Source organism: Staurois parvus, unplaced genomic scaffold (assembly GCF_062004578.1).
Source record: "Staurois parvus isolate SC_StPar_1 unplaced genomic scaffold, SC_StPar_1.0 ptg000172l, whole genome shotgun sequence".
Taxonomy (NCBI): Eukaryota; Metazoa; Chordata; class Amphibia; order Anura; family Ranidae; genus Staurois; species Staurois parvus.
In genome coordinates this window covers 4,820,352-4,844,124 of record NW_028317968.1, presented here as the reverse complement: position 1 = coordinate 4,844,124, position 23,773 = coordinate 4,820,352, and the positions used below count along the sequence as shown (strand labels likewise).

The 23,773-nt window shown below is 40.9% G+C and overlaps 1 protein-coding gene across 2 annotated transcripts in view; it reads left to right on the top strand.

The window, feature by feature from the left end:
* AP2B1 (adaptor related protein complex 2 subunit beta 1) overlaps positions 1-23,773 on the top strand; it is a 148,455-nt gene that overhangs the window by 230 nt on the left and 124,452 nt on the right. For both annotated transcript variants that reach the window (XM_089676606.1, XM_089676605.1), the window contains exons 2-4: positions 6,864-6,923; positions 16,333-16,438; positions 18,126-18,261. In XM_089676606.1, the coding sequence (XP_089532732.1) occupies positions 6,887-6,923; positions 16,333-16,438; positions 18,126-18,261 (279 nt within the window). In that variant the 5' untranslated portion in view covers positions 6,864-6,886. The remainder of the gene's footprint in view (positions 1-6,863; positions 6,924-16,332; positions 16,439-18,125; positions 18,262-23,773) is intronic.

Sequence of the window (23,773 nt, the reverse complement as noted above, 5' to 3'; positions counted from 1 at the left end):
GCTTACTGCAGCAAGAGGCAGATGTGCTGGCTGTACACTCCAATACCCTGCTCAATGTGTGCACAACGATCCCTATACTAGCCCTACACACTCAGCAGTCATGGCTCCCTAGTGCTGACTAGAAATGGGTTGTCATTGGATGGTGCTTTGGTATGTCTAATGGTGGCCATTCAAGATTTGATTTTATCTGATCAGTCAGACCAATCCACAAGCAATCAAAAAGGTAAAACTTCCCTTTGCATCAATTGAGACGCTTTGTAGATCAGATTTGATCAAACTGAGCAGAAAATTATAAATCGCCAATGGGCAGAGCTGGGATACTTTGCTTATGAATTCGATTGTATGGCAGTTGGTCAGGTTATGAGAATGCACGGTAGGAACTGAGCTGCAATCGATAATTTGTAGTCACATCTTCCTATTATCAATCAAAATCTGCATCCCCAATGCACGTGGATCGATTTGGCAACTATAGATCAATTATAGCTATCGGAACCATCTATTGGAAAATCGATCCTATATTGAAGTATGTATGTCCACCATTGTAGAAACTCATTGCATGGTTCATAAATAATTGCTTTCATTGAAAAGGAAAAGGATTGTATTGGTAGAAGGACAAAGGGCCACCATACACGTTCTGGTGACATTACACAGAATGATTTTACATAGGATCATATAGTCGATCAGTTACTGTTTAGGAGGGAAAAAAATGACTGCAGGATAAAAAAGATCAACCATGGATGGTTTTTTGGTATGTCTAATAGTGGTCATTCACGCTTTGATTTTATCTGATCAGTCAGACAAATCTACGATCAATCAAAAAGGTAAAACTTCCCTTTGCATCAATTGAGACGCTTTGTAGATCAGATTTGATCAAACTGAGCAGAAAATTATAAATCGCCAATGGGCAGAGCTGGGATGCTTTGCTTATGAATTCGATTGTACGGCAGTCGGTCAGGTTATGAGAATGCACGGTAGGAACTGAGATGCAATCGATAACTTGTAGTCACATTTTCCTATTATCAATCAAAATCTGCATCCCCAATGCATGTGGATCGATTTGGCAACTATAGATCAATTATAGCTATCGGGAACCATCTATTGATCCTATAGTGAAGTATGTATGTCCACCATTGTAGAAACTCATTGCATGATCCATAAATAATTGCTTTCATTGAAAAGGATTGTATTGGTAGAAGGACAAAGGGCCACCATACACGTTATGGTGACATTGCACAGAACGATTTTACATAGAATCATATAGTCGATCAGTTACTGTTTAGGAGGGGAAAAAAATGACTGGAGGATCAAAAAGATTGATGTTTTATACACTTAAAGTATATGTAAACCCTCACCTTGTAAAGCAGTCCATTTAATTTAAAATAGAAGTTAAAGGCAAAACACTTGTGTATAGCTATTAATAACATTCTAAATAGAATTTTCCCCTTTTTCTGCATGTGATTACATTTTCTCTGTTCTCAGTTGCATAAGAGCTTGGAGAGGAGAAACAACAGCTCATAAGAGCTTGGAGAGGAGAAACAACAGCTCATTGATCTTCCCAGTGAATGGCTGTGCAGGGTGAGGTCACCACTTGACCATTGGAGGAGAGTACACAGAGTTCCCAGCACAGCCAGAAAACCAACCACGCTGCGCTCTCATGCCTAGTATAGTCAGTCTTTAATAGGAAAGTAGAGGGACTGGCAGGAACATCAGGGATTTCACACAAAGGAAGCAATACAAAGAGAACAGGATACCGTTTCCTACAAGTATAAGGTACAGCAGGTATAAATCAGGAATATGAAATGTTGGGTTTACATATTCTTGAAAGCTCATTTAAAGGGTAAAAAAAGTTTTCCCATGCTCTGGGTCCATGCCTGCATTGCACAGGATAACTGCTTGTTTTTATCTAGGAGAGAGGAGAAAGGAGATTTATTTACCTAATCCTTTCATCCTCCCAGCACAAATCTGGTATGCAGGGCTGGTGCTAGACTATTTTGTGCCCTAGGTAAGACTGGCTACTTGCCCCCCCCCAAAAAAAGAAAAAAGAAAATAAACAGTAAAAAATATTAATTTAACAAAACATGAAACTGCTAAAAAAAAATTCTAATTTGCAAAAATAAGTTCCATAAGATAGCTCTGACACATCCCAGGCAGGAATTCCTCAGGCAATGGGGGAGATAAAATGCTGTGACAGCAGGCAGCCCTGGAAGAAGCGGCAACTCAGCCGACCCAGACTGGCCACAGACACCCGGCATCTTTCTCTGGCCTTTTTTCTGCCGCCCCTCCCCGCAGCTGAATGATCATTCATGACATGGTGGCGTCCCACACAGAGAGTGCCAGCTTGTGCTGCGCCAAGGTGCCCCTAGGTGGCAGTGCGCATTAGGCGCTGCCTAGTAGAAGCACTGGCCCTGCTGGTACAGCATCCCCGCATTCCGGCAGTCTTGAGTTGTGGGCTGTTCCAGTTATCATCAGGCCCAGAGCAAACTCCATAGAGCAGGAACAGTCCACCACTGGACCGTGGGGGAGTGCCATTTTATGGTGTAATGAAGGATCAGGTGAGTATAAGCTTTCTCCTTTGCCCCTCTTTAACATTCATATTGTCTACTTGCTGATGATCAATGTACTTTTCCATCCCCACTGATTAGAATAATTTAGGTGAAATTGATCTGTTTTGCATGCAATTGAAGACACAGTCAGGGGCAGACTGACAACTCATGGGGCCCCCGGGCAATAGGGAATCATGGGGTCCTTGTGTCCTTGCCCAAACTCAAAAAAGCCTATGAAAAAAGGTACCAGGGGCATCTCATGGGGCCCCCTACTGACCCTGGGCCCTCGGGCAGTGCCCGAGTTTCCAAATGGTCAGTCCGCCCCTGGACACAGTATGTATCTTTTTTATCATTTATAGATTTGGTCATATTATCAGATTCTGTGAAGAATTGTTCAATCAGAACATTACTTGAACAGCCATCATTACAATCTGATTATACAATCTTTAAACAATCTAATGGAGGCCATAGATGGGTCGAAAACCGGCCGTTTAAAAAAACAAAAGAAAAAACAAACAAAAAATCACTCGTTCAATAGGCCGACGTTACCACCAATGGTAAAAAAATCGGCCGATTTTCGTCCCGTCTACAGCCAGCATTTAATTACTTCTGTCCTTGCAGAGAGCTCCGCTATTATATTTGACATGAAAAAGTATTGCGGCTGCAACAATGTATTCATTTGTATCCATTTCGGATACAGGTGGGTTTTTTTTGGATACAAATAGATACATTGTTGCAGCCGCAATACTTTTCATATAATAGCAGACTGGAATTCTTCTTTTTCTTCTTCTTTTTCTTCATCTTGCAGTTCACAGCTCATGCGCAGATTTTTTATCGGTAAAACGATCGGCCGATTTGCTAATCATTGCCGGAAAAATCGGCCGATTTTTTTTTTTCCAACTTTACAGATAAAAAAAAATGTGCCAAAACCCTGAAAAACGGCTGACCACTTAACCCACTAACGGTGCGAAAATAGGCTGATTTTTTTTCCGGCCGAAAAATTGCCCAATTTTCGACCCGTCTATGGCCTGCATAAGGCTACATTCACACTTGAGCGATTTGAAGTTCGAACCTCCAAAAACGCTCAAACTTAAAAAATCAATTGTTCTTTATAGTGTCTGTTCACACCTGATCACACGAACAGGCACCATAGAGAACTATTGATTTTTTAAGTTTGAGCATTTTTGGAGCTGCGAGCTACAAATCGCTCAAGTGTGAATACAGCCTTAGATTTACCAAAACTATGTGATAGGGAAGGCCCTTGCACTATCTAGCTGTTAGTAGAGCTTAAACACTATCATCAGTCCCTTCCAAAAAAATTAAGTCAGCAGCTACAAATACTGTAACTGCTGACTTAATAAAAGGACATTTACAATATGACCAACCTCTAACGCGTTTCGAGGAGGCTCTGAGGAAGAGGTTGTGTCCTCGAAACGCGTTAGGCAGTTGGTCATCCAGGGTTCCATCGTATGGACTCAGATGTTGTTTGGATCATACATCTTGTTCAGTTTGACATGCCTGTGTTGTTATGTCCATTGTGAGTATGATACCTATTTTTGTTTCTTTAATGAATTATTTTAAACGATAATGCACTAGGTCGGTGCGCCCTTTTTCTGTTTCTCCATTTGTATCCAGTGTATTCGGACTACCCCGGTCTGTTGAGGGCAGCAAGCAGTGCAAATTCCAGAACATTCCTATTGGGTCTACTGAGTGTTTTCCTATCGCAGGAGTAAAGTGTTTGTTGTGTTGGATTCATCTTAAGGTGCCTGATATGTGCCTGCTGTTCCATGCACTTGTATGAAAATGTATCCTGTTCTCTTTGCATTGCTTCCTGGGTGTGAGATTCCTGGTGATTCTGTTAGTCCCGTTGTTTTCATATCTTAAACTGACCACGCTAGGCATGGAAGCACATCCATCTGAATGTGGTCAGTTTTTTTCCTTGCATTCTACTTGGGAGCACAGCCTGCCTGTAGTCAAGTAGTCAGACTTGTACACTGCATAGTACTTCACTCTGAAGATCAGTGTACTGCTGTTTCTCTGCCTTTTGCTGACACACTACCCCCTGCAGTCTGCACCTCCAGCTCACTAAGCCCCTTAAGCAGCTGAGAACAGAGTTCTTGTGATCACTTAGGGAAAAAAAAGTATTCTTAATTTTTATTTATATCTATACACAATTGTTTTTCCTTGCATTTTTATTTTATACTGAATGTGTTGTTTTACAAGGTAGGGATACACACACAGTCAGGTCCATAAATATTGGGACATCAACACAGTTCTAAACTTTTTGGCTCTATACACCACCACAATGGATTTGAAATGAAACAAACAAGATGTGCTTTAACTGCAGACTGTCATCTTTAATTTGAGGGTATTTACATCCAAATGAGGTGAACGGTGTAGGAATTACAACAGTTTGCATATGTGCCTCCCACTTGTTAAGGGACCAAAAGTAATGGGACAATTGGCTTCTCAGCTGTTCCATGGCCAGGTGTGTGTTATTCCCTCATTATCCCAATTACAATGAGCAGGTAAAAGGTCCAGAGTTCATTTCAAGTGCGCTATTTGCATTTGGAATCTGTTGCTGTCAACTCTCAAGATGAGATCCAAAGAGCTGTCACTATCAGTGAAGCAAGCCATCATTAGGCTGAAAAAACAAAACAAACCCTTCAGAGAGATAGCAAAAACATTAGGCGTGGCCAAAACAACTATTTGGAACATTGTTAAAAAGAAGGAACGCACCGGTGAGCTCAGCAACACCAAAAGACCCGGAAGACCACGGAAAACAACTGTGGTGGATGACCGAAGAATTCTTTCCCTGGTGAAGAAAACACCCTTCACAACAGTTGGCCAGATCAAGAACACTCTCCAGGAGGTAGGTGTATGTGTGTCAAAGTCAACAATCAAGAGAAGACTTCACCAGAGTGAATACAGAGGGTTCACCACAAGATGTAAACCATTGGTGAGCCTCAAAAACAGGAAGGCCAGATTAGAGTTTGCGAAACGATATCTAAAAAAGCCTTCACAGTTCTGGAACAACATCCTATGGACAGATGAGACCAAGATCAACTTGTACCAGAGTGATGGGAAGAGAAGAGTATGGAGAAGGAAAGGAACTGCTCATGATCCTAAGCATACCGCCTCATCAGTGAAGCATGGTGGTGGTAGTGTCATGGCGTGGGCATGCATGGCTGCCAATGGAACTGGTTCTCTTGTATTTATTGATGATGTGACTGCTGACAAAAGCAGCAGGATGAATTCTGAAGTGTTTCGGGCAATATTATCTGCTCATATTCAGCCAAATGCTTCAGAACTCATTGGACACCGCTTCACAGTGCAGATGGACAATGACCCAAAGCATACTGCAAAAGCAACCAAAGAGTTTTTTAAGGGAAAGAAGTGGAATGTTATGCAATGGCCAAGTCAATCACCTGACCTGAATCCGATTGAGCATGCATTTCACTTGCTGAAGACAAAACTGAAGGGAAAATGCCCCAAGAACAAGTGGTGGTGTATAGAGCCAAAAATGTTAGAATTGTGTCGATGTCCCAATATTTATGGACCTGACTGTACATTTTAAAAGGAAATAGTGTTTTTTTATGCTGACAAAATCATTTTCATTAGGTTCATGGTATTCCCATCATTACAGTAGTCCTAGGGATTGAGCTGTAATGTGTGATGTCTGTAGACATAAGATTGTCACGGCCGGTTTTTAGTGTATTTTTTCTGCTTGGTTTGTCTATTGTCATATCAGAATTCAAGCCGTGATGGAAAGTAGAGCTTGTGGAGAAGCAGTTTCCCTCATTGCTTGCTATATTGAGAAGCTTTTAAAAATATGTCTTTCCTCTCTGAGGCTCTTTGTTGCACCATATCTACAATCAGAATATAGAAGGGATCCCTCCTCACTCCCGGGGAGAGGTTAGTGGATAATAAGTGCCAGTTCGCACCAGAACGTAGTGCAAGAAACCTGTGTTCTGTGCGTGTTTCCTGCACTACATTCTAAATGCATTGCAATTACGATATGCAGTGGGTGTCAATGTTTAGCTAACAACACCCCAAACACAGGTCGCATGGTACTTCTGGTTGCAGTATGTTTTTTTTTTTTTAAAGTGGTGCCTGCACTACTTTTGGTGCAGTCCAGTGTGGGTCAGCCCATTCACAGCACCACATGTGAATCGCACAGGAATGCATTCCTGTTGTAAACCAATTTTAGGATGTTGTCAGGCTATGGACCTTCAGTATTGTGTGCTGTATACATAATTCCAACCATTTAATGTGTTGTACAGTAATTTCTTCATTTTTTTTCTTTTTTTCTTCCTGCAGGTCCATAAAAGAAGCGTGCAACCATGACAGATTCAAAGTATTTTACCACAAACAAGAAAGGTGTGCTGCTGTTTTGCTTTGTTTTTCCATATAATGTGTTTCATCAATGAATTTATTTCTTAACAAGAAGTCAGAATATTGAAACAAAGAATGAGAAAGTGTCACTTTATTACACCTGTGCTATTCATACTATAGACATGTAGTGTCTTTTAAAGCCCCCGAAAGAGTAAAAGAGATTACTGTGAACACTTGGTGGGGGCAATGTATATAAGAGAGTAGATACTGATCTCTGCTATCCAACAAAATGTTACTTCGTACTGTGGTCTATATTTTACGTTTCATTCATCAAATGCAGGCCGTGGTGTGGAGCTTGCAATCTGTTATGGAGCTCTCTCTGCTTAACTGCTTCAATACTGGGCCAATTCTGAAACTTCTCACATATATGTAAAAATCTAAATTTTTTTGCTAGAAAATTACTTAAGAACCTCCAAAAAGTTTATATATTTCTCTTTTTTGCAGAGGCCCTAGAGAATAAAATGGTGGTTGTTGCAATTTTTTACATCATGCAGTATTTGAACAGCGGTTTTTCAAACACCATTTTTTCTTTTGGAAAAAATACCTGTAATGAATTTTATTGAATGCAAACACTATTTAATACCCATTTTTTGATGATGTTATGCCATCATCAAAAAATGATGGGGTTGTATTCGATATTCGAAAACATAACAACTTAACTAAACATGCTGCTTCACCACGGAGTCCCCCCATAATGGCATGGCATAGGTGACCAGAGATGCATGCGTAATGCAGCTCTGACACGAGAATGAATGTTTCAAGCTACAACTCTAATATATAGACTATGGAAAGCCCTCAGCCAACTCCTCTTGTAAGCAACAATATGACCTTTTAAGGTCTTGGTCAGTTTGTAATCCCATTCCTGAAAGGCAAGCTACAACTGTAGTATATAGATATGGAAAGCCATCAGCCACCTCCTCTTGTAAGCAACAATATGACCTTTTAAGGTCTTGGTCAGTTTGTAATCCCATTCCTGAAAGGCAAGCTACAACTGTAGTATATAGATATGGAAAGCCATCAGCCACCTCCTCTTGTAAGCAACAATATGACCTTTTAAGGTCTTGGTCAGTTTGTAATCACACATTCCTGAAAGGAGATTAGTGGGCTGGCTTGTCCATATGGTCAGTTTACAATTAAATTCCTATGGCCTGAAGTCATTTAAGATTATTAGAAATTTTTGAGGTCAACATTAATAAGAAAATATGCAATTTCCCATCAGATACCTAAACATATTATGCTTTAAAACTGCATACACCCGTGGAATAGCACCAAACTACAGTACCTAAAAATCTCCGCAGGCGACGCTTTAAATGCCTTTACAGGTTTCTAGTTTAGAGTTACACAGAAGATCTGTGTAAAATAATTTCTTTTGTTCTGACGTTCACAGCAATGTGTGGTGCGATCGCTGTTTCCATATGCGCGCGGGACTTATGTATGCGTTTGCATTTGTGCATGAGCATGGAGCCACAGGGGCACTTTACATTTTTTTTTCTCGTTTTATTAAAAACTTTTTTTTTTTTTTTTTACACTGTCCTTTTTATTTTTTTTAAGTCAACTTTATTGCTATCACAAGGGATGAATAACATAAAGAGGGGTCTTGCACCCCGATCTTTTCTCTGGCCTCCAATGCAGTCGATAAGACACAGATCGGTCTGATCGGCTGCTTTCCTGGCTGCTAATAGCCAGGTAAACAAAGAACCTTAACCGGAAGGGACAAATCCTCTTCACGTCTGGTTTCTGGGGTCACAGAGAGGGAGGAACAACGTCAGTTCCTCTTTCTCTGTTCATTTCTGCAGATGGCGCCGGTTGGATCAGTTCCAAGCTCCCCAATCGGACGGGAGAGCTCAGGAAAGTGGCATCCAGCCATTTAAATCACTTCTGCTTAACAGGGAATTGCCAGCTGCAAATTTTTGATACCAGCCCTACAGCTCCAGTGAAATGACTTTGTCTAGTTTCGGATGATGTCATCGGTCTGCTGCAGACAAGAAGAAGCATTTCCTCAGACCCATACACCAGAGATCAGAACACAACATTGAATTTTTGGGCAAGTCAGAAGTTGAGAGACTGAAGCAGAGGGCTGATCTGTGTCAGATATTTGTGAACAGAGCTAAGACCTGGATAGATAACCAGACTTATATGATTGTGCCGTATATAAAACAGCTTCTCAACCTTGAAAGCAGATTCTGACTCTAGATAGTGCCTGAACATAGATGGTGCAATCCATCTTCTTTATTCTTTTATATATTATTATTATTATTATTATTATTATACAGTATTTATAAAGCGCCAATAGTTTGCTCAGCGCTGTACATTACAAAGAGGGACAGAACAATACCAATACAATGCAAAACATGAGGGGATTGAGGGCCCTGCTTTTTCGAGCTTACAATCTAGGAGGGAGGGGATGGTGGCACAGGAGGAGATAGCTGTGCGGGATGGAGTGGTATATATATATAGATTATAAAATGTAGGTGCCAAGGTCTGACAGAATATGGCTATCTATTGTTTTCTCTTTTTAGAGAGAGAATTTGAGGAAGGTCTAAGATGTTTGGTTAATAAGTCGAGAGGAAGGTTTATGCTGAGTTCTATATTTGTATTTTTAAGCAGTGTTAAACCCAAAAACACAAATGTAATATATTTGCAGCCTACCAATCATTAGATGTGGTGGTTTTCTGTTTTTAGGATTTTTCATCTGGTGATCTGGCCAGTATCCGCCTCTAGGGCCAGTTTGCACTATTTGTGTGCAACACTCCGTTCTGATTGCAGTGGGCCAACAGCAGGGGGTGGAGTGATGCGCACTTTACTGAATCACATAGCTGCTTTTTTTACAAACCTTATTTGAAGTGCACAAAAGTGACACTTCACTCATGTAACTGTACAGCAGTGCGATGCTGCTGTACTGTGACATGCAGTGACTTTGTGTGTGCTGAGATAAAATGAAGCCTGTCTGCATTTTATCGCAGCTCCTGGCTGCAATACAGTGTGGACACATGTTTTCTCTGTGCTCTAGTAGTGACTGGCATTCCTCCAGTGCAGACGAACACCAGTCTCAGCAATCTATGTGTACAGGCACTTAGGGTGCCTACACTCTGGATGAAAGAACAGCAGACACTTTTGGACAGCAGCATTGTCAGTGTTCTATTTTCTGGGAGATTTAGAGCTAACACATTTGAAGCCAAACTCCGGCTAACACTTTATAAGCAGTTACAGCAAACAGTTTTGTTCCTTCAGAGTTTAGGGTTTTACATAATCACATAAAAACTGAACTTTGTAAGCACCCCTGTCAGTGTTTTTCTCAGTGCTGTAACTGACTAGATCTGCAGGGCAGCTTATTCTGTTGAAAAACAACAAACTCATGCAGGTCATAGATGGGTCGAAAATCGGCCGATTTTTCAGTCGAAAATAAAATCGGCTGATTTTCGGATCGTTAGTGGGTTATTAGGTCAGCCGTTTTTCGGTATTTTGGCAGATTTTTTTTATCAGTAAAGTTTGAAAAAATGCGGCCGATTTTGGCGGCAATGATGGGCAAATCGGCCGATCTTTTTACCGATAAAATATCTGCGCATGAACAGTGACCTGCAAGAGGAAGAAGAAGAGGAAGATGAATAAGAAGAAGAATTCCAGTCCGCAAAAAGTGTCCTTGCAGAGAGCTCCGCAATTTCTTTGACAGTTGTTTGACATTTATAGTGGCTGCAACAATGTATCTATTTGTTTCCAAATAAAAACATCTGTATCTGAAATGGATACAAATAGATACAATGTTGCAGCCGCTATAAATGTCAAAGAACTGTCAAAGAAATAGCGGAGCTCTCTGCAGGGACACTTTTTGGTGTAGACGGGTTGAAAATCGGCCAATTTTTTTTACCGTTCCTGGTAACGTTAGCCGATAGAACGACTGATTTAAGGAAAAATCGTCCGGTTTTCTCCCCATCTATGGCCTGCATTAGGCTGGCCATACACTATACAATTTTCTGTCCAATTTCTGCCCAATTTCCTTTAGATTTACCTTCAACTATGTAGTGCAAGAGCCTGCCTAATTGGATACAATTGAAAGTGTTGTTAGGATTGACCTCCTATTATATGGTTTTTGGTAAATCTAAACCAAAAATCTCAAGAAAATTGTATAATGTATGGCCAGCCTTACTGGCTAGATAAAGGAAAATAATCCTAAAAATGAAACAATTGTTACCATGACATTTATGTATTGGTAAGCTGCACTATGATAAATGTTTGCTTTTTATGGTGTAATACTTCAGCATGAAACCTAACTGTATTATTGGAAAGGTCCACTAAATGTAGAACAGTGAGCCCATGTCCTTGAACCTATAGCTGTTGTTGGAAATGAAAAACTTGATTTTACAGCATCTGTCTGAGGTTAAGTAAAGGGCAGTTAGTATTTTGTAGATGTTTTTCTTTGTACATTGTAGAGACTGATCTTTTACTGGAATTTCCCATATGAATGTCCACACTGTATCCCTAGCTTGCTTCTCTATAAATCATATTATTATGTTTGGTTGGGTAGTTTTCTACTGAGTTGTACAACCCTTTCCCATCCTCTCCTGGTGGCCCTTTAACTGGGTCTTAACGCTGAGAGGCAGGACAGACTTCCCGCCGGATTACTGTAATTCTCTGTCACAGTGGTCACATGAGTCGGAGCCTGTCTGGCCAGCTTCTGTTCATAAACAGATACCAGGCGCTGTCTGCAACAGCTCAGTTATTGTGCTCAAAGCGCGCAGTGTGCATGCTGTCAGCACAGAAACTTTGATCGCCATGGACGCATATGTGCGGCAAGTGGGAGTTAATGTCAAGCCATCCTGCTATTTTAAATATGAGTTACGTGGTTGGCAAGAGTTTAAATGATAAATGTCCCAGAGAGCAAGCCTGGTCTATTAATGCAATGTTGTTATTGTTTCTGTGCTCACCAAATCATGGTCCATACTATCCCATGCACATTTTGCTCACTAGCAGAAGCACTATCAGCCCTGTAAAGAGAATACTGGCCCAGCAACCCAGGATCAGTATGAAACATGTTAATTGGACCTGTTATACATGCACATTGGGTCTGAATTGTCTGTAGTTATACTACTGGGCTTAAAATTTCGATTCTAGACCTACTAGCCAGGCACAAACCTTACTCTCCACCAGTTGCCCCACCCAACCTTGCCCAGGTCCACCCCCAACCCCACCCCTGCCAAGCTCCCTTAAAGCTTATGAAATTACATTTTTCTTTAGAATAGAGTCTAATAGAAAGCTGGTTTACATAATCAAGTCTCATAGTGGATAAGAGGCCAGACTGAGCCTAGAACCTAATTTATGAAACCTATGTAAACGTGTAATGTGTATTCACAGCATCTCTGTTATTATATTAGAAAGTCACATAACACATTTTCTGCCATTAAAGTATTAAAAAAAGGACACAACGTGTTAATAACTGGATGTAAGGTCTATCCATAGACACAGACTGCCAGAGGCATCCCCTTGTGACCATTTGTTGCATATACTATATGTCTGGTGAAGACAGCTCGGTATTCTAAAAAGCTTACACTATAGTATATTAGGTTAGCTAGCAAAAAGGTGTTGCTTACATTTTCACATCCTTTCTACTATCTATGGCTAATGTGGCATATTATTATTACCGTATTGAGTACAGACACCAAGAGAAAGCACTATGCAAGTTTTCAGGAACTACTTGAAGCTATACAACATGTACAATAGGGTGTTTAATAATAGATTTAAACTTTATAAAAACTGTAGGAGTAGAGGATGGACCTCTAACCGTACACAAAGAATGTACAAATAACCATACATAAACAGAACAAAATTTCCACAGACCATACCCAAAAATACTTCATGGTCCCCCAAGGCGGTGCAGAGCGGGCCTCTCCTTGTGTCCCCCGCGGCGGTGGAGAGCGGACCTCTCCTCGAGTCCCCCGCGGCGGTGGAGAGGGTGTCTCCTCTCAGTGGAGGAGAGCGGACTTCTCCTGCACCTGTCCCCTCAGCGGTGCTGCCAGTGTATTAGCGTTGCCGAAGAAACCGGAAGTTGAAAGCCGGAACTCGGCTTCACAATAAGGCTTGGAGCGCAGTTGCAGCCACTCCATCCATCATGTGCTCGCCGCTCGCCACACAGGAATTTCTCCTCGCATTTGGCGAGTGGCTTTTTCAAGCCCTGTACTACTACCCACTCAGGTGCTGTTTGGACTCTCTCACTTGCATTACCCTATCTTATTGCTTACTGAAATACAGTTAGGTCCATATATATTTGGACACAGGCACAATTTTCATACTTTTGGCACTGTATGCCACCAGAAAAAAAGAAAATGAAACAATCCAAATGAATTTGAACTGCAGACTGTCAGCTTTAATTCAAGGGGTTAAACATAAATATCAAGTACAAATTTTAGGAACTGCAACCATCTTTATACACAGTTCCTCCATTTTCAAGGGAAACCATGGACATTACTAAAGAATGGGTTTCCAACTTTCTGATGCTTTGCCAGGCTCTAAGCTCTAACTGCAGCTGTCTTCAGTTGTTCTTTGTTTGAGGGTCTTTCTATCTTTTAGTTTTGCCTTCAGCAAGTGAAATGCATGCTCAATTGGATTGAGATCAGGTGATTGACTCGGCCATTGCAGAGTATTTCACTGCTTTTCCTTCAAAAGCTCCTGGGTTGCTTTTGCAGTGTGTTTTGGATCATTGTCCATCTGTACTGTGAAGCGCCATCCAATCAACTTTGCTGCATTTGGCTGAATCTGGGCTAACAGTATATCTCTAAACACTGCAGAATTCATCTGACTGCTTCTGTCACATTATCAATAAACACCAGTGACCCAGTGCCACTGGAAGCCATGCATGCCCATGCCATCACACTGCCTCCACCATGTTTTACAAATGACGTTGTGTGCTTTGAATCATGAACTGTTTCAAGCCTTCTCCACACTTCTTCCCGTCATTCTGGTACAGATTATTCTTAGTTTCATTTATCCAAAGAATGCTTTTCCAGAACTGGTTTGACTTTTTTAGATGTTTTTTTGGCAACATCTAATCTGGCTTTTCTATTCTTCAGGCTTAAGAATGGTTTGCACCTTGTGGTGAACCCTCTGTATTTGCTCTCGAGAAGTCTTCTCTTGATTGTAGATTTTGACAATGATACAGCACAGTGGGCAGCACAGTGGCTAAATGATTTGCACTTCCACCTGGCAGTACTAGGGTCGTTGGTTCAAATCCCAACCATGGTACCACCTGCCTGCAGTTTGCATGTTCTCCCTGTGCCTGCTTGGGTTTCCTCTATGTACTCTGGTTTCCTCCCACACTCCAAAGACATGCTGGTAGGTTAATTGGATCCTGTCTAAAATTGGCCCTAATATGTGTATATATGAATGTAAGTTAGATAGTACACCCCTTGAGAGTTAGGGACTGATGTGAATGTACAATATATATGTAAAGCGCTGTATAAATTGATGGCGCTATATAAGTATCTCTAATAAATAAATAAAAATAAATTAAATACGCCCACCTCCTGGAGAGTGTCCTTCAGTTGTCTGGATGTTGTGAATGGGTTTTTCTTTACCATATCCTGCGATCATCCACCACTGCTATCTTCCATGGACAGCCATGCCTTTTTATGTTGATGAGCTCACCAGTGCATTCTTCTTTCCTCAGAATGTGCCAAACTGTTGATTTGGCAACTCCTAATGTTGCTGCTATCTCTCTGATGGATATGTTTCGTTGTTGAAGTCTTACAATGGGCGGTTTCACTTGCATGGACAGCTCCTTTGAACGCATGATGTAGGTTCACAGCAATAGATTCCAAATGTAAATACCACACTTAGAATCAACTCCAGACCTTTTACCTGCTTAATTGATAAAGAAATAACGAAGGAGTAGCCCACACCTGGCCATGAAACAGCTTTTGATTCAATTGTCCAATTACTTTTGGTCCCTTGAAAAAGGGGGGGATGGCTAATCTTAAGAGCTGTAATTCCTAAACCCTTCCTCCAATTTGGATGTACATACCCTCAAATTAAACCTGAGAGTGTGCAGTTTCAGCCCATATCCATTATATAACTATAGCTTGAATATGTTTTGGTAAATACCTGAAAAATCTAAAATTGTGCCTGTGTCCTAATATATATGGATCTTACTGTATATTACAATAAGCCCATACACTTAAAGAAGACACTGTCATTTTAGCTCTCTTGTTGTCCACAAAGCTATATGCTGCTTCAATTACTTGAAGTGATCCTTAATGTCTGCTGAGAAACAGCCTATTTAACCGCTTCCCGACCGCCCTATAGCAGAAACACTGCTACAGGGGGGCATGGGTGCGCAAAATCACGTATATATGTGATTTTGCATAACCGGGAAGGGGGCGCGCACCTTACCCGCGCCGCCATTCGCGGCTGTCAGTCACCAGATCCCAACCGGTAATTACTCACCGGCTGACGGCGATTTTCAACGGGGAGGAGAGCGTTTTTTTTTACTAACAGTTCTCCTCCCTGTCAGCTCAGGCACACTGTTTTGGATGGCTGTGTACAGCACAGCCATCCAAAGTAGTGTGATTACAGTGAAGCACACTGACATGACCCCTAGTAAAACACTTCCAGCACACAGTTAACTGCTTGATCGCCCCTCATGTTAATACCTTCCTGTCCAGTGCCATTAGTACAGTGTCAGTGCTTTTTTTTTTAGCATTGATCACTGTATTGGTGTCACTGGAGATGTCAGTTCCCCCATTGTCAGAATGTCCTCCGCAGTCCAGCTATAAGTCACTGATCACCGCCATTACTAGTAAAAAAAAATCTCAGTATATACACCACCATTTGTAAATGCTATAACTTTCACGTAAGCTAATTCATTTACAGGTATCGTGATTTGTTTTTTTTAGGAAAGACATGTAGCAGAATACATTTTGGCGTAGATTTATGATCAATTTTTATTTTTTTAATTTTTTTACTGGACATGTTTAATAGCAAAAAGTCAAAACATATTGGGTTTTTTTTTTCCAAAATTGTTTTTTTGTTTTTTTTTAATTTTTATAGCGCAGAAAAATAAACGCACAGGCGATCAAATACCATCAAAAGAAAGCTCAATTTGTGGGGGAAAAAAGGACGTAAATTTAATTTGGGTGCAGTGTTGCATGACCGTGCAATTGTCAGTTAATGTAATGTAGCACAAAAAAAGGCCTGGTCAGGAAGGGGGGTAAATCCTCAGGAGGAGGGCAAGTGGTTAAGGAGCATTGATCTCACTGGTGATAACAGCAGCATTCAACAGTGCAACAGCAGGAGAGGTAAGTATTCAGTGTCTTCTTAACAGGTAATGGTGTAAAGTATTGCAGTGTGTTACAGGGTTGCTTTAAATCTGACTTTACCTATTCTAATAACTTTACTCTGATTCCAGGAGAGATTTTTGAACTGAAGGCCGAGTTGAACAATGAGAAGAAAGAGAAACGCAAGGAAGCAGTGAAAAAGGTCATCGCTGCCATGACTGTGGGCAAGGATGTGAGGTATTTACAAGTGTGCCTTTGCAGCAGATTTACAGCAGATGGATCTGTAACAGGAAGTCTTTTTCAGTATTTCAGTAATGGTACAGTATGTACTACACTTGCTTAATTGCTTCCAAGCCATAAAATGGCTAGAAACAAATAGATTCTTAAGACATGAAATCACAATCCACATGTGCCTTAATTTATAGGTTCAGTCTACATCAGACATTATCTGAGAATTGTTAGGCTCTTAGAAAGGATAGCATCATACAAACTAATGGCTCATGGTAAAAGAAGAAGAAAAAGACTCCCCTCTCCAGGGAATGGGAAAACAAATCTTCAATTCCCTCAAGGTGCCACCACTTTCAGACAGTTTTGGGTGTTTTGCATAACATGTCCCTCACTAGGTGCCATAGTTCCTGCCACCAATCACTACAGAACACAACGGATTATGGGGGAAATTGCAGCGGCCAGCAAGGAAATGCTGTCAAACACATCTGGAAGTGTCCATTAGCAGCAGTGTCTGGAAATCTTGTACAAAGTGAAGATTTGCCTTCCCACCAGCTGGAGAGGTGAGTATTTAGCATCCTTATTTACAGGGTGCCCGCAGTTTAACTTTGTTGACAAGGGTTTTGCTTTAAAAGTTTGCTGCATGGCTGTAACAACTTAATGACAGTGAAGTGTTATTAGCGGGGCACATCCTGTATGCTTTGATTCTTGGGAGGTTCCTGGCCTCTTTTGGCCCCTTTTGTGGTCCCACTGTGCGGCCCTCTGCCCTTCCACCTGGGACAGACGTCTTGTGGTGACGCGCTGTTGAAGGCCCCCATTCATTCAGCAACCTTGCTACATTATCATCCCCTCTTGTTGCAATTTGGTCCTTTTTCAAGTCATCTGTGGCTGTTTACTATTGTTCAATTCTTGACGATTTAGTTATGATGGGAACATCCAATTACTGATAAATATGTAATTGCAATTCTTTACTTCTGGAGGAAAAGAGATTTATTCTCCAAATATGGAAAGGTTTCTTCACAGTGAGAGCTGTGAAAATGTGGAATAGACTCCCTCAAGAGTTGGTTCTGGCCAGCTCAGTGGATTGCTTTAAAAAAAGTCCTGGATTCTTTCCCAGATAAACAGAATATAACTGGATATTAACATTTATAGGTAAAGTTGATACAGGGAACATCAGATTGCCACTTTCCCCTGCAGGAGCAAATTGGATCATGCTTTGCTGGTTTTGTTTGCCTTCCTCTGGATCAACTATGGGTATAGGATTATACTATAAGAAGAAGTGCCATTCTGCTTACAAATAAATATATATTCCATTTTGCTTTAAGGGTTGTGCTAGGTCTGTTTCTAAACAGCTCAAGTGGTTAACTTATGCTGCATAGATAAATAAGTTATACAAATCACGGGAATATCAAAGACAAGGATACAAATGTTGTTTGTTTACCCCTTTTCCATTCAATATCTATAATTTTCTTTGATGGCTGAAGACCAGACTTGGTTTGCTTGGGTTTTTTCCTGTTGTCTGTGAGGCCGATTGGGGAGAGCTCATTGTACAAACATATCCCACTGTTATCATCATAAAAAAATGCAACAATGAATGAAAAAAGTGGTTAAAAAATGTTATTTAGCTAGGGTTTTCATGTACTTTGAGCTTTTTGGGTTTACAACAGTGATCATTATTTTTCTTCTTTTCTCTCTTCAGTTCCCTTTTTCCTGATGTAGTAAACTGTATGCAGACAGATAATCTGGAACTTAAGAAACTTGTGTATCTTTATCTCATGAATTATGCCAAGAGTCAGCCTGACATGGCTATAATGGCTGTTAACAGTTTTGTCAAGGTAAGCTCCTGCATTACATCTTGCTGGTCATAACCATTCAGGAAGGTTGCAGAACTTCTAGCTTCTAAAAAATCCTAATATGTTCATACAAAGGAAATATATATTTTAGGTGGAGAAGGACAGTGGAGTATTTTTGTCATTAAACCCTCAGTTTTTAAGCACTTTCAGTGGCTGATTTAATCACTTACTGAGTAAGCAGTTTCTTTATCTTTTAATCCTTTTGTGTCCCAGTTTAAACTGGTGCCATGACTTGTCCAAGTTTAAACTGGTGCATTGACTGATAATCCCACGTTTCCCATTTCAGGGTGGCTTCTTCTTGCAGCAACCTATGGAGCCCTCTTGCATGCAGGGACAGGAGTTGTGTCTTCCTACACAGTTCGCATCCATAAAAACACACAGCGCCATAGACTAGGATAACCAGGCGTTTTCTTACTCCTCCCCTCTTCTGCTTCTCCAAGTTAACAGACTGACTTGAGACTTTACTGTTCAATGTTAACTCTTTCGTTTGAAATCTGGAAGCTCAGGGAAGCAGCACTGGGACTGTATGAGTCAGCATCATTAAAGCAGCATTAAAGCCAAAAGCAAACATTAGTAAATGTTTCACTCATTGCAGCTTACCAATTCTTAGATGAATTGTCTGTATTAGTTTTCTTTTTTAGGCTTACTTTCTTCTATGTTCATCTGATGATCTAGCCAGTAAGTGTGTTGTTTTTTAAAAAATTGTCCTATTTCACAGTTCACGTTAAAAACAGGGGTTTAGTTTGCACACATGGGCAAATACATGTATGAGCTGCAGAGGCCATGTCACGGTACCCCAGTATCATCTGCAGTCCTAATTCTGAATTTTGAGAACCTCCATAGTAGGAGCACATATATAATTGATAGTTTGAGGGCAGGTATGCCACCCCACCTTAAAGACATAGGGGTGCACTGGACACCCAGCAAATAACACAATGGCAGCAAAGGTTAAGCTGGGGTTTGGGTTAATACTTCTTTAAAAGTTGTAGACTGCAAGTGCTGGGCTAAGAATTTTAATGTATATTTTCCTGAGGAATGCTTTATTTTATTGTGCTCAATTTTAGGCTTAAACCGCTGAGGGTTTAATCCTACTTAAGACTCTTAGTGTCCTGATTATGTAAAATTGATTTTCCTAAACAGCTGTTTCAAAAAAAAGAAATGTATGGCCTGGATTTTCTTATGAACACTAGTTTAGCAAACAGAAAATACTGTAGATACCTTCCAATCTTAAATTACATTATTTATACCAAATATTATAATTACACTAATTACATGTGCCGGGCTGGCTGGGCCTGCTTACTAACAAATGGGACATTGCTTCTGCGAGTAAGTGTGGGCAGTCCATCACAAGATTTGTTTCTGGCTGGAACGTCAGTAACACGAGAGTCCCTACCATCTGAGGAAACTAATGCAGGCCATAGATGGGTCGAAAATCGGCCGATTTTTCGGCCGAAAATAAAATCGGCCGATTTTCGGATCGTTAGTGGGCGATTTGGTCGGCCGTTTTTCGGTATTTTGGGCGTTTTTTTTTTTTCGGTAAAGTTGGAAAAAAATCGGCCGATTTTGCCGATCGGCCGATTTTCGCGGCAATTAGTGGGCAAATCGGCCGATTTTTTACCGATAAAAAATCTGCGCATGAGCAGTGACCTGCAAGAGGAAGACAAAAAGAAGAAAAAGAAGAAGAGGAAGAGGATGAAGAAGAGGATGAAGAAGAAGAAGAGGAAGAAGAGGATGAAGAAGAGGAGGATGAGGATGAAGAAGAAGAAGAAGAGGATGAGGATGATGAAGAAGAAGATGAGGATGAAGAAGAAGAAGAGGATGAAGAAGAAGAGGATGAGGATGATGCTGATGAAGAAGAGGATGATGATGATGATGATGAAGAAGAAGAGGATGAGGATGAAGAAGAAGAAGAGGATGAGGATGAAGATGAAGAAGAGGATGAAGAAGAAGAAGATGAGGATGATGAAGAAGAAGAAGAAGAAGAAGAAGAAGAAGAAGAGGATGAGGAAGAAGAGGAGGAGGAGGATGAAGAAGAAGAAGAAGAAGAGGAGGAGGAGGAGGATGAAGAAGAGGAGGAGGAGGATGAAGAAGAAGAGGAGGAGGAGGATGAAGAAGAAGAGGAGGAGGAGGATGAAGAAGAAGAAGAAGAAGAAGAAGAAGAAGATGAGGATGATGAAGAAGAAGAAGAAGAGGATGAGGAAGAAGAAGAGGAGGAGGATGAAGAAGAAGAGGATGAGGATGAAGAAGAAGAAGAAGAGGAGGAGGAGGATGATGAAGAAGAAGAGGATGAGGATGAAGAAGAAGAGGATGAGGAAGAAGAGGATGAGGATGAAGAAGAGGATGAAGAAGAAGAAGAAGAGGATGAGGATGATGAAGAAGAAGAGGATGAGGATGAAGAAGAAGAAGAGGATGAGGATGAAGAAGAAGAAGAAGAAGTAGGATGAAAATAAGAAGAATTCGAGTCCAGCAAAAAGTATCTCTGCAGAGAGCTCTGCTATTTCTGACAGTTCTCTGACAGTTCTTTGACATTTACAGCGGTTGAAACATTGTATCTATTTGTTTCCGAATAAAAACATCTGTATCCTAAATGGAAACAAATAGATACAATGTTTCAACCGCTGTAAATGTGAAGGAACTGTCAGAAATAGCGGAGCTCTCTGCAGGGACACTTTTTGCCAGCTGTAGAAGGGATGAAAATCGGCCGATTTTTTTTTACCATTGATGGTAACGTCGGCAGCTTGAACGACCGAATTTTCGTTTTTTAAAAGAAAAATCTGCCGTTTTTTCTCCCCATCTATGGCCTGCATAAGCATCTGTAGGGAAGGATTCAGTTTGGGGTAGGGAGAGGTGCTTGGGACAGCAAATCTTCTGGACTGTTTAAAAAAAAATTCCCCAGGTACCAACTAATATATTGGTTGTTGGAGAGGATATTTGCACTTTCTGCATGAGGTTGAAGCAATGTAAACCTGAAAAAAAATTGCACCACAGTGCTAATCCACACAAACCTGGTCCCGTCCTGTGTTCATTTTGCACTGGCAATATGTGCAGTTGGATTATTTTTATGCATGCAACACAGTGTTATGTCAAGAGGGGAAAACAAACATGTAGGTATAGGATCCCTTTTATGCCCCTTTTGGGTTGTGCAATTTCTAGGATTGCCAGTAGGTGTCCCTATAGCTTTAGGTTTATGGAGAACAAGAGGAGCAGAGGGCTGATGGTTGTTGCCCTAATGGGATAGCAGGGGCTTATTTGGAAGCATATAATGGCCTACTCTGTGATTGCCCTCTGGGGCAAGCTGGAACTATTTCCCCAGAAGGGCAGAGCCAGCAGAACCTTAGAGAAGCAGAACTTTAAAGTATTCTCTTTTGTGGACAGTGGTTCTGGAACATGAAAGCCACGAAAACAGAAGGAAAAGTGGATTATTCTAAAAACTGTCATGTCCAGTTAGGGCTCGTTCACACCATGGTGCAGAGACATCAGTTTTTCTGCATGCATTCTACAAGTGTCCTGTTCACATCACAACACTAGTATCACGTGCAGATTGTTTCTGCACAGGAATCTGCAATGTGTATAAAACTCATTGTAGTGCGCATAAAAACTGATGTAAACTAATGTCTCTGCAAGTGAAATCTGCGCATTCGTTTTTTCACGTATGGTGTGAACGAGGCCTTAAAGTAAATGATGTTACAAGTGGGAGTTGGACTAGTTCTTATTTCATTTTAATGAATGCTTGGGTGAGCCTGTAGCCTCTATAGTAGAGACTTTGAGACCAGTTCTGGGTAGGAAGTGGATAGCAAGCTAGTTTAAAGCCTCAAAGACTGAAAAGTTTGAAAAAAGAAAATTTTTTTACTTTCTGCTATAAAACTTATCTAATATAAAAAATAAAATTTTCTTTATAAATTTAGACCAAACTGTATTCTGCTACATGTGTTTGGTAAAAAGATCCCAATAAGTGTATATTAACCACTTTACAACCACGCTATAGCCGAATGACAGCTACAGCACTGTTGTCCAGTTCTGGGAGGGCGTCCTATGACGTCCTCCCAGAACGTGCCTCCAGCGGCGCGTCCCCGGTGCAGTCAGTGATCGCTGTGTCCTACGGACACAGCTGATCACTTGACATGGTAAAAGGCCAATCACTGCGGCCTTTTACCACGTGATCAGCTGTGTCCAATAACACAGCAGATCACAAAGTAAATACAGTTGCCAGTTATCGGCAGCACTTTCCTCATGCTGTGACAGTGTGAGGAAAGTACTGCTGATAACCAGAAAATGTCACAGAGGACACCCGCACTGATCATCAGTAGTGCTGCCAAGCAGTTGATCCCATCAGTAAAGTCACTGCCGATCAGTTCCCATCAGTGCCGCCTATCAGTTCCCATCAGTGTCTCCTCATCAATGCCCACCAGTGCCACCTCATGAGTGCAGCCTATCCATGCCACCTCATCTGTGCCCATCAATGCTGCCTATCAGTACCCATCAGTGATGCCTATCAGTGCAGCCTCATCAACACACATCAGTGAAGGAGAAAAATTACCTGTTTGCAAAATTTTATAATAGAAACAAAAAAAATTTTTTTTTTAATTTTTTGCTCTTTTTTTATGTTTATAGTGCAAAAAATAAAAAACCCCAGTGGCGAATACCACCAAAAGAAATCTCTATTTGTGTGAAAAAAAATGGTAAAAATTTAATATGGGTACAATGTTGCATAACCTCGCAATTGTCATTCAAAGTGCAACAGCCCTGAAAGCTGAAAATTGGCCTGGGCACGAAGGGGGCAAAAGTGCCCAATAGGCAAGTGGTTAATTGGTTTGCGTGAAAGTTATAGTGTCTATAAACTATGGCATTATATTGGAATTTTTATTCATTTATTCACTTGGTAGTGATGAACAAACTATAATATGACTGCAAAAAGTGTCAAATTTGCCACCACACTGATGCTGAGGGGAACTGACTAACTGCCGCTGACATCTCCAGTGACACTAATACAGTGATCAGTGATAATACTATACATTGTCACTGTACTAATGACTCTTAACATAGGGCAATCTAGGGGTTAAATGTGTGCTTAACAATGTGTAATGTGTGTATTATGTGCTGCTTTTACTACTTTGCTTTGCAGTAACGAGAAACTGAGAGATCATTCCCTCTGTACAGAGCTCTATGTTGATTTTCAACACATGGCTCTGAACTGTGATTCCACATAGTTGATTAGTAGGTCCCAGCCATAAATAATTGACTGGGACCTGCTGACAGACTCCTTCTGTGTACAATCACAGCAAGTGTCGGGGGGGCGCACATGTGCGCGCCCTATACCAGAAAGCAGGCAGCAACGTACCAGTACATGTGCCTACATGGTCCATTCATCCACAGTACATTGCGGGTGGGTGGTCCATAAGTAGTCAAAGCTTATACAATGAAAATATATGCATTCAAATCTGTTACAAAGTATATCCCTGCATGCTTTTTAAAATATATTTTGAGACCATGAACT